General features: G+C 36.6%; 1 protein-coding gene across 1 annotated transcript in view; it reads right to left on the bottom strand.

Annotated features, from left to right (window-relative positions):
• Nucleotides 1-908: 908 nt before the first annotated feature.
• LOC114210258 (uncharacterized) overlaps nucleotides 909-12040 on the bottom strand; it is a 44643-nt gene continuing 33511 nt past the window's right edge. The window contains exon 6 of the mRNA XM_028104496.2: nucleotides 909-3086. Within this exon, the coding sequence (XP_027960297.2) occupies nucleotides 1006-3086 (2081 nt within the window). The 3' untranslated portion in view covers nucleotides 909-1005. The remainder of the gene's footprint in view (nucleotides 3087-12040) is intronic.

A 12040-nucleotide genomic window follows, 5' to 3' on the forward strand; every position in this document is an offset into this window, starting at 1 on the left:
TCACAACTATATTAAGTTGCATTATGCAAATGAAGCACATATGGTTTATTATATAAAGAACCATATGTGGATACATAAGTCCTGTAAACTTAAGGGACACTTCACATAAGCATTTAAGGCTGTGACCCTAATTATTCAATTTATCTCTGCTTTTTAAAAGCTTCACATTCATGATTGCCAGGATGAGGGCTGCAGAAACAGTATGATTATTAACACGAGGGAACTTCTCGTGATGAAATCCTGATTCCTTTGTAATCCTAATGCAACAGAGACTCCAGATACCTTTTTGATTTTGTAACCTGTGTTGATGGTTACTCAAACTATTAAGTGATAAAATTTCACAGAACTACACTGTACAAAGTGCTTGTAAAAACTGTTGAAGTAGAAATAATGACTGTATGTGACTTAGTACTGTGGTACCATCAATTTCCTGTGCTTGACAATATACCGTGGTTGTGGAAGACAGCATTAGAGGAAGCTTGATGGAGGGCATGTGAGAATTCTATGTCTGACTGCAATTTGTCTATTTTTTCATTTTACTACTTTTTTTTTTTTTGGTTTTTAAAGCTTCACATGGCACAATATACATCTATAAATTACAACTTTTTGTTTCCTAAAGATAAATATGGCATCAAAACCCAAAACACGACTTCTAATGTTATATTACTTCTAAAAATAATCTTTAAGTTATATACCTCAAATTGAAAGCTTTCTCTTTAATATAAATTCTGACGTAACCTGGTATTTTTGCTAAAAAAAAAAAAATTGTTGTAAATAAAAAAATCTGCAGTATTTTATACCAGTATTTGCTTGGTGACATTCAATGGAATGTTACTTAACAAGACTGTCCTGCATTTGTTGCAGTCTACTTTGGAGTAAAATAAGGCCAGTTTGTGTGGAAGAAGGTTCCCGAACATTCAGGATATCCTGTCAACAGAGCTTCCGCCAGTGTGAATTCTTGTATAATGGGTGCTGAACTGCAGCTCGACATTCCTAACATCCACTTCAATCGTAAGGTTTTTCTCCTGCGTGTGTTCTCTGATGTACAATGAGGTTTGACTTCTGAGAGAAGGTTTTTCCACATGTGTTACATTCATAGGGCTTCTCCCCCGTGTGTGATCTCTGATGTTTAGCAAGGTCCGATTTACGGTAAAAAATTTTCCCACATTCATTACATTGACAAGATTTCTCTCCTGTGTGAGCCCTGTGATGCACTGTGAGGGATGATTTGTGACTGAAGGATTTTCCACATTCATTACATTCATAGGGTTTCTCCCCTGTGTGTTTTCTCTGATGTAAAATAAGTCCTGACTTCACACAGAAAGATTTTCCACATTCATTACATTTATAGGGCTTTTCTTCTGTATGAGTTCTCTGGTGGACAATTAAGGCTGACTTATGACAGAAAGCCTTTCCACATTCATTACACTCATAGGGTTTCTCACCTATGTGAATTCTCTGGTGCTGAGTGAGCTGAGACTTCTGGCAGAAGGTTTTCCCACATTCGTTACACTCATAGGGTTTCTCCCCTGTGTGTGTTCTATTATGTTTAGTTAGGTATGATTTATTATAGAAGATTTTCCCACATTCGTGACATTCAAAGGGCTTCTCCCCTGTATGAGTCCTATAATGTTGAGAGAGGGTAGACTTATGGCTGAAGAATTTCCCACATTCAGGACATGCAAAGGGCTTCTCCCCTGTGTGAGTTCTCTGATGTACTGTGAGGTCAGACTTCAAGCAGAAGGTTTTCCCACATTCATAACATTCATAAGGTTTCAACCCTGTATGAATGATCTGATGCCTGGTGAGTACTGACTTGTGGTAGAAAGTTTTCCCACATGCATTACATTCGTAGGGTTTATCCCCTATGTGAGTTCTCTGATGTTGTGTAAGGTGTGACTTCTGACAGAAAGATTTCCCACAGTCAGGACATTCAAAGGGTTTCTCACCTGTATGAGTTCTCTGATGCACTGTAAGGTGTGAATTCATACAGAAGGATTTCCCACATTCATAGCATTCATAGGGTTTCAGCCCTGTGTGTGTTCTCTGGTGTTTAGTGAGGTCTGACTTCTGGTAAAACGTTTTCCCACATGCATTACACTGATAGGGTTTCTCCCCTGTATGTGTTCTCTGGTGTAACGTGAGGGCTGACTTGTGGCTGAAGGCTTTCCCACATTCACTGCACACATAGGGTTTCTCCCCTGTGTGTGACCTCTGATGTTTAGTGAGGTTTGACTTCTCCCAGAAAGTTTTTCCACATTCATTACACTGAAAGCGTTTCTCTCCTGTGTGTATCCTCTGATGTCGAGTGAGGTGGGATTTCTCCCAAAACGCTCTCCCACATTCATTACATTCAAAGTGTTTTTCTCCTTTATGAGTTTTAAGTTGTGAAAGGCATAAATTCCTCCTAAAATTATTCCCACTTTCATTACAGTCATAGTGTTTCATATGTGCCCCATGATGTTTCAAAAGGGTAGACTTCACACGTAAGGATTTTCCACAACCACTAAATTCATAGTGATTTTCCTTTGAGGAATTTATCTGATGGAATAAGAAGGATTTATCAAAGAAGTTTCTCTCATATTCATTACATTCACAGTCATTCCCTTCTGCAATCTCTTTCTTGTATGTACTGAATATTGCCTTTTCAAGGAAGGTTTCTTGATAAATGTTATGATCAAAATTTTGCTCTAAAGTTTGAATCTTCTCATGATGAATAGGGTCCTCATCATGACTGAAAGTTTTCCCATTTTTAAAAAATTCACTTTTCTCTCTAGTATGAGTTTTTTCGTGTTTAATACTGAGTAGCAATTTTCCACAGGCATTAAATTCATCAGTCTTTTTTCCTAAATAGTTTTTCTTATTGATAAACAATTCTGAAATACAGTTGAAACTCACTCCACATGAGTCACACTGACAGAGGGTTTTTCTGGAAGGAAAAGAATTTGTGTCCAAGTTATGTGGTTTTCCTACTATGTTACCTCGTTCTTCAGTTAGCATTTTATTATTGATGAATGCAACTTCCCACACATGTTTCGGCTGGTTTTCGTGGCTCCTTTCTTTCTTGTGATCAGTTTTCCAGATTTCTAAAAATAAGAAAAATTAACCTTACATATGAATAGTAACACATTTTTTATGGAATGCAATGTATATACAAATGCCCTATGTTAGTTAGAGCTGATTTGGATTTCTTGTCTAGTCCAGAGAAGAAAATAACTGTAGGTACATATTCTTTTTATTCTTGAGTTTTGACATGAAAAACAAAAAATGAAAACTAGAAACAAAAAGCCTGGCATAGTGGGAAAAGGGAACGGAAACTGGCTATTACAACACATACATCTGCATTCTGGTGTCTGATGAATAACAGCACCCGTTAAAATCTGAATGTGTCCATCTAGCCTCCAAAAAACTGTATGGATCAATATAAGGAGAGCAAATAAAATTACCTACAACAACCCATGACTTCAGCATAACCAGGACATACAAAATACTACTAACTTCAAATTGCCACTAAGGAAAGAAACATTTAAACACAGAAAATAACTGATAATGATCCACTGAGAGTCAGCTAGAGACTGTGGCAACCATACATAAAGAAGAGACAGGGAACTCAGAGATGATTAAATACAAATGAAATCATTCCCAGAAAGGGGAAGCCCCACTACGAGTGGGAAAACACTGAGATGACATCTCAGTTCTGATACGTGATAGCTCAGACCACTGGGAACTCCAACAGAAGGGACTTGTAGTTAATGGGAACTGAGGATGCAAGCACTGATCCAGGTGAGGAATAAAACGTAAGAAGGACAAAGTGATCTTAGAATAGACTTAAATTACAAGGAGCCAGTTATGAACTGAACTGTCCCTCTCCCAAATTCATATGGTGAAGCCCTAATCCCCAATGTGACTATATCTGGAGACAGAGGCAATTAAGGTTGAATTAGGTCATCAGTGTGTAGCACTAATCTGATAGGAACAGCATCCTTATTAGAAGCACAAGAGACACCAACTTGCTTCTTCCCACTGTGTGCACAGAAAAAAAGCCATGCGAGGCTACAGCAAGAAGGTGCTGTCTACAAGCTGAAGAGACAGGGCTCACCAGAAACCAACCCTGCTGGCACCTTCCCCTTGGCCTTATAAACTCCAGAAGTGTGAGAAAACAAATTTCGGTTATTTAGGTCACCCAGTCTGTGGTGTTTTGTTATAGCAGTCCAGGCAGACTAACAGAGAGTCCAAAAAGAAAAGAGATTTCACTGAAATTTTAATAAATAGCCCTGAAAAAAGGCATGACAACAGAGCAGAAAGAATGACAATAAAACCAAAGAAAGAAGAACTGGTTCACAAAGAATATCCAGGATAAAGAAGGTAGTCTGCAAAATAAATAAAAATTTAAAAATAAAATTGTATGCATATATGTAGGATTATACTCTCTACAGAGGAAAAAAAACAATGAATATTAAAAGCCATAATATTGGGCGCCTGGGTGGCTCAGTCATTAAGCGTCTGCCTTTGGCTCAGATAATTATCTCAGGCTTCTGGGATCGAGCCCCGCATCGGGCTCCCTGCTCAGCGAGAAGTCTGCTTCTCCCTCTCACACTCTCCCTGCCTGTGTTTCCTCTCTCGCGCTCTTTCTCAAATAAATAAAATCTTTAAAAACAAAACAAACAAAAAGAAGCCATAATCTAAGAAAACTGCTGAAAAGGAGACCTCATCCACACAGGCTAAAGAACCACCACGAACCTGGGCAAAGCTGACCTGGAACAGTCTTCTCTAAGGCACACTCTAGTAAAACTACTAGACCTTAAAAATGAAGAAACATCCTTGGGGCAAAAAGACTAAATCTCAATAAACAAATAAAAATGTAGATTTGGCAATAGATTCTGTCACCAATAAACAAAGCAAGGCTCAGTGGAGGAACATTTTCAAGTTAAAAAAAAAAGTGGGAATCAAGGATTTCATAGGGAACACTGGCAGAAAAACTGAGCAGTGGATAATTTAATTGTAGGCCCAAGACCAAAAGAAAGTTGAGAACAAGAATAGAAGAATAATATATAAATGTTAGAGGCCCTTGGGTGGCTCAGTTGGCTAAGGGTCTACCTTCGGCTCAGGTCATGATCTCGGGGTCCTGGGATCGAGTCCCACATCGGGCTCCCTGCTCAGCAGGGAGTCTGCTTCTCCCTCTCCCTCTGCACCACCCCCTACTTGTGCTCTCTTTCCTCTCACGTTCTTGCTCTCAAATAAATAAAATCTTTAAATACATACATACATATGGGTGTGTGTATGTGTGTGTGTGTATACACACACACACACACACACACATATATACATAAATGTTATATATTCTAGTGAAGCAGAAATAATGCAATTAGAAAACCTATAGGAAACAGGAATGAAAAGAAGAAATAAGAATAAGCTCAGAGATAGCCACATAAATAATAGCCTAAAGAATGTCACTAAAAGCTAAAAAATCAAATAGAGTTAAATAAGGAAATGGGCAACTAAGGCCAGTATAAAAAATTATTAGTGTAAAAGTAACTACAAGAACAAAACCATAAAAATTTAACTGACTCCCTCCAAAAAGAAAAAAAGACCAAACAGAATAATTCAGTAAATGTGATACACTCATTAAATGTAACAAAATGACAGAAATGAGACGAAACATGAATCATATTAATAAATATGAATGGGTTTAATTCATCAATTAACAAATGACTTCAAACTGTGTCACAAACAAAATCCAAATTGATGCTATAAAGGGGAAACATAATGATAAAAACTGACTCAAAAAAGCTAAAACCAAAGGGATGGGCCATATTATTCCAGACAAAGGGAAACAATAAGGAAGCAGAGATGCAATCTTGTTATCAGTAAGGATAAAAAAAAAACCAAAAACCCCACTTTACAAGGCTAAAATCCTCAACTTTCAATGTGAAAATCACAGTTATGAATATCTAGAGTCCAAAAACCCTTGAAGCAGAACTCAGAAAAGCAAGGAAAAAATGAAATACACTATTCAAAAGAGTATTTCAATAAAGATCAAAAAGGAAAAAGTTGGGGGTGTAGAAGACTTAATGACAACAACCAAGAAGACATATATCTTTATAATGTCAAAACTTGTAATAGAAAAGACACTTCCATCTCAAGGGTGCCTGAAACATTAAAAAAAAAAAATGATACAGGTAAAATGCTCAGGTAATGCTACAGTAAAACTAGAAATTATTAGGGAAGAATAAGCTTCCATTGGGACTTCAAAAACAAACAACTCTCTAATAAAAACTGCTCTTTGATGAAAAAGGAAACAAACCAAAGGTGAAGTTCTAAACCAAAATAGTGAAAATATTACTTAGGAGTATATATGGGATACACACACTGATCAGAGATTTCATAGCATCAAATGTTTTGTATCAGTGACAAAGAATGAAAAATAAGTAAACCCTTGACTCAAAAAATAAAAAAAAAATAGAAGAAAACAATAGTAATGTAAAAGAATGGAGTAGAAAGCACAAAGAGGGAAATAATAAAGATAAAAACAGATAAACACAAAAATAAATTTAAAATAATACAGACAAAAACTTTCTCTTCAGGGCGCCTGGGTGGCTCAGTTGTTAAGCATCTGCCTTCGGCTCAGGTCATGATCCCAGGGTCCTGGGATCGAGCCCCGCATCGGGCTCCCTGCTCCAGGGGAAGCCTGCTTCTCCCTCTCCCACTCCCCCTGCTTGTGTTCCCTCTCTCACTGTGCCTCTCTCTGTCAAATAAATAAAATCTTAAAACAAAACAAAAAACCTTTCTCTTCATCTTTAAGGTCTACTAGTTTTATTAAAGGCGGTCTTTAGTGAACCATTCCACATCAGTTTTCCCAGGTTCCTGGTGGTCTCTGAATATGTGCATCAGGTCTTCTTTCACTTCTGGATAGTTTACTTAGATTAGAAGTTAATGGAACAGAAACAGAAAAACAGTAGAACAAGAGTTAAGTCAAAAAAGCTGGTTCTTTGGAACCCCTGGCTGGCTCAGTTAGTGGAGCATGCAACTCTTGATCTTGGGGTTTTGAGTTCAATCCCCACGTTTGGTGTAGAGATTACTTAAAAAATACATAAAATCTTTAAGAAACAAAAAAGCGGGTTCTTTGAAAAGATTAACAAAGGAAGCAAATCATTGACTACACTAATCAAAAACAAGGGAAAGAAAGCTCAACTACCCAAACTGAGAAACAGTAAGGAGGAAACAATCACTGGAACAAGGTATGAAAAAAATCAAAAAGGCTATTTTTGCTCAACATGATACAGGTATGTTTGAAAGAAAAGTAGCAAATAATTTCCTAAGAAAATACACCTTATCGAAATTAAACTTGGTAGAGACAGAAAATGTAAACAGAATAATTTCCACATAAGAAACAAAGTATCAAGTTTGCGTGAGCCATAAAATAAAGCATTTCTGTGCTTTTCACCTACATTTACAAATTGTTAAATTTTTCCCATACTTGCCTTATCTTTCTCTATATAAAGTCTTCCTGACCATTAACTCTGTGGGTTAAATGCAAACATCATGACCTGTTATTTCAAATGTATCAGCATGTATCTCCTATGAATTAAAGGCATGATCACCCTCAAGAACACTGTACGTTGATACTACATCATCCATCATACAGTCCACTCAAGAAGAACAGTATCTTTGAAAATATCTATGTGCTTTTCAACTATACAAATCCCCTTCCTTCACTGCAAAGTCCTCCACCATCAAGGAGTATAGGTATCATGAAAATGGGTTTAATCAAAATTGTCTTTAAAGATTTTCCACATAGGTTCTGAAATTTGTTAATGTATCTCTGAGGTATGCCTGTAATATCTTTGTCTAGTTTTGGTATTAGCAAAATGCTAGCCTCAGAGACTGAATTAGTATAACCTTCTGGATTTTCTGGAAGAGTTTGGTAAAACTGGTATTATTCCATGTGTGGTAGAACTCACTAATGAAGTCCCTGTACTTGGGTTTTCTTCATGGAATGGTTATCTATTTCTCCTGAAGTGAGCTGGGATAGCTGTTGAAGGAAATTGTCCATTTTATCTAAATGGCTGAATTTATAAAGCTAGAGGCAAAACATTTCCTTATTTTTCTTGTAATATCTGTAGAATCTTTGGTGATATTGCCACTGCTATACTTTTTTTTTTTTGTAATATTTTATTTATTTTTTGACAGAGAGAGACAGCAAAAGAGGGAGTGGGAGAGGGAGAAGCAGGCTTCCCATGCCGCAGGGAGCCCGATGTGGGGCTCTATCCCAGGACCCTGGGATCATGACCTGAGCCGAAGGCAGACGCTTAACTACTGAGCCACCCAGGCGCACCACCACTGCTATTCTTGATATCAATAATTTGTCTCATCTAGAAGCCTGTCAATTTTACTGATCTTAAAGAACCAGCTTTTGGTTTCACTAATTTTCTCAACTATTTTTCTGTTTTCAATTACATTATTTAAACACTTTATTATTTACTACTTCGTTTCTTCTCCTTACTATGGATTTAATTTGCTCCTGTCCCCCTAGATTTGTAAGGTGGAAGCAGCCATTAAATTGTGACCTTCCTTCTTATCCAGCATGAATTTCACACACGTGTTAGATATACATGTGTGTATACAAACACAAAATCCAACATGTATGAAATTTACACATATGATAAATACATATTATTTATAATATATATTCCATATAAAAAGAATTTTATGTATGCATTTGTGCATTAGATACATTCACACACAAAAAATTTACTTGTGTTGCATAAGAAAGGTCTCAATTATCTCAGCTGTTTTCACCTTAAAAAACAAGAAAAAAAAACACTAGAAAAGAGAAAATTAAACCCAAAAGAGAAGGAATAAAGATCAAATGGAAAACAATGAAATCAATGAAATATTATACATACTTTGTTTCCTATATTAAAATTTCCTATATGTAAATTTCCTACAAATTCTGTTTTCATGAACATTCAGTTCAAAATAGTTTCTAATTTCCCCTCTGAATTCTTCTCTGAACCATCAAGTTAGGTAAAAGTGTGCTATTAAGTTTCTAACTATTTAGGAATTTTACAGCTCTTTCTGTTACTGATTTTTAATTTAGCTAGATTTATCTCCACTCTGGTAAGAGAAAACATTTTATATGACTTGACTCCTTTTAAATTGAGATTTGTTTTAGGTCTTAGAATATGGATCTACCTCGGTTTATGTTCATGTGCTCCTGAAAAGAATGTGTATTCCACTGGTTTACCTGTGTGTGGGGGGTGGTATTTTATAAATGTCAATTAGGTCATTTGGTTATTCGGTGTTCTTCAAGTCTACTACAGCTTTGCTTATTTTCCATCTCCTTCTTCTACTAATTATCGGGAGAGGGATGTTGAAATATCAGACTATAACTGTGCATCTATTTCTCCTTCAAGTTCCATCAGGTTTTCCTTCATATACTTTGAAAAACTTATCTGTACCATAAAAGGAAAGGATTAAGTTTTCTTGATAAATTTATCTCTATCAATATGAAAAAAAAATCCTTCTCTTTCTCTGGCAATATTCTTGGCTTTGAAATCCACTTCATCTAATACTGACACAGGAATATAACCTTTTGAATAATTTTACCACTGTGTATCTTTTTCCATCCTTTTTATGTTCAACCTGTTTGAATCTTACCCTTTTAATTTATCTCACTTGGCAATCTCTGCCTTTTAAATGGGGGTAAAGTAGTGAAGAAAACAGGCAAAAATCTCTGCTTTCTCAGGTTTACATTACCACAGGCTCATTGTATATCTCAATCATTTTGTGGGTTCTAAGTATTAAAGGGGTAACTTGACTTCTTGAAAACAAAAACACACCATCAAACCTCATAGGATTTCTAATTAGAATTAATTGAATCTGCATGTGAATTAGGGAGGAATACATCTTTATGATGCTGGCCCTTCCAATAATCAACAACATAATCTATTCATATATAGAAAACTTCTTTAAGTTTTTCAATACCATTTTAAACTTCTTATAGAAGAATATTATGTGTCTTATGCTTATATCAAGTTTTAAGAAACACTCAGACAGAAATACACACATCTACTAATCGTAAACCACAGCATCACTCTGAGAGAAGCGGGGCACTGTTCTGGCTCCTAACTCCAGAGCAACATTGTAGTACTTATATTCAGAGACACAGGCAGAACACAGAACTATCAAGTTCTTCTTATGAAAATAACGCCACCTTCAAAAACAATGAAATTTCAGTGTTCAGCAACTAAGAAGAGACTGGTGCCTCCATTAAGGCAACAAGGTAAATCACAGACCAACTAAAATTATACCAGAAGAACAAGGGAAAGAGACAATTAAGGAGAACAACCCAGGCTATAGATTTGATCCTATCTACCAGAAACATTCACACAAATACACTTACAATAGAAGATTTTCTACGGAAATAATTTTCTCAATTATTTTTTGAGAAAAAAATAAATTTTCTAGGAGATGATTTCGCCATGAAGGGCAATATAAAGATGGTCTGAAAGGGCTCAAAATTGGACCAATCCATAGAGCAATATATGACCCCAGGACAATGTTGGAAACAACAGACCAATGGGCCAATAATTAGTAGAGGCTAAAAGCAGGATGTGACACCAATAGAGGCAGAGAAGTTAACACAGAGACCAGTGAAAGAAACTGTGTTAATCAGGGTTTGCCAGAGAAACAGAGCCAGTAACCATACATATACACACATGCGTGTGTGTGTGTGTGTGTGTGTGAGAGAGAGAGAGAGAGAGAGACAGAGAGATGAAGAAGTTTATTAAAGGAATTGACTTATGCAGTGATGGAGGCCAAGAAGTCCCCCAATCTGCTGTTTGAAAGTTGGAGAACCAGGAAAGCCAATGGTATAATTCAGTCTGAGTCAAAAAGCCTGACAACTACAGGAGGTGATGGTTTAACTTTTAGTAAAGATTGAAGGCCTGCAAACTAGAGGGCCAGTGGTGGAAGTCCCAGAGCCCAAAGGCCAGAGAACCAGGAACATTGATTTTTGTCTTAGATATCCCAGCACAAGAAGAGAAAGAAAATTTGCCCTTCTTTGCCTTTTTATTCCATTCAGGCCCTCAAATAATTAAATGCTATCTGACCATAAAGGTGAGGGTGGATCTCTTTATTCAGTCTACTGAATCAAATGCTGTTTCCAGAAACATCCCCCAAGACACACCCAGAAATAATGTTTTACCAGCTATCTGGGCATCAGTTAGGCCACTGAGGTTGACACACAGAATGAATCATCAAAAAGACACTCACAGAGCACCCCCCCCATAACACTATCGTCATTCTAATAACCGTGTGCGTGCCCAAGGCAGCGCCCTCTGACAACAGACATCAGAGATGGTACACGGTGGGAGCAAAGGACTTCAGCCAAATAATCCAATCAAGTCATTAAACAAATAAGCAAGCAAAAATAATAACGGACCCTAGAGAAAGAAGGAATCAGTATCAGACTAGGAACAAAATATCTAAGATACCTTTTGTCAAAAAAAAAGTTTCACAAGACGAACAGTAAATTTCACATATATGGGAGAAACAGCAGGCAACCAACTGCCCTTGAAAGAGTCCAGATATTGGACTTAGCAGATCACAAAGCAGCTATTACAAACATGTCCAAAAGGCAACCATGTTTAAGGAAGTGAAGGAAGGTACTGATGACACCTCATCACACAGAGAGTATTAATAAACAGAAAAGAATGAAACAAAAATTCTAAATTTGAAAATTATACTACCTGCACTGTAAATTCATTAGATGGGCTCAACAATTGAAGCTTACAGAAGAAGAATTAGTAAACTTGAAGATAGATCAATAGATATAACTTAAACAAAAGAAGAATGAAGACAACTGAACAAAGCCTCAAATAAATGAAAGACAGTGTTATCTGCACCAACATATTCATAATGGGAATATCAAAAGAAAAGAAGGAAGAGTAAGGGGAGAAAAACTATTCAACAGAACGGTGAAATCCTGCAAACTTAAGAGAAAAATAATATGCAAATTCCAGAAGATAAATAAACT

The sequence above is a fragment of the Eumetopias jubatus genome, unplaced genomic scaffold (assembly GCF_037043125.1).
Source record: "Eumetopias jubatus isolate StellerSeaLion01/CBP00866 unplaced genomic scaffold, mEumJub1_p1.0 scaffold_17, whole genome shotgun sequence".
In the NCBI taxonomy this organism is placed as follows: Eukaryota; Metazoa; Chordata; class Mammalia; order Carnivora; family Otariidae; genus Eumetopias; species Eumetopias jubatus.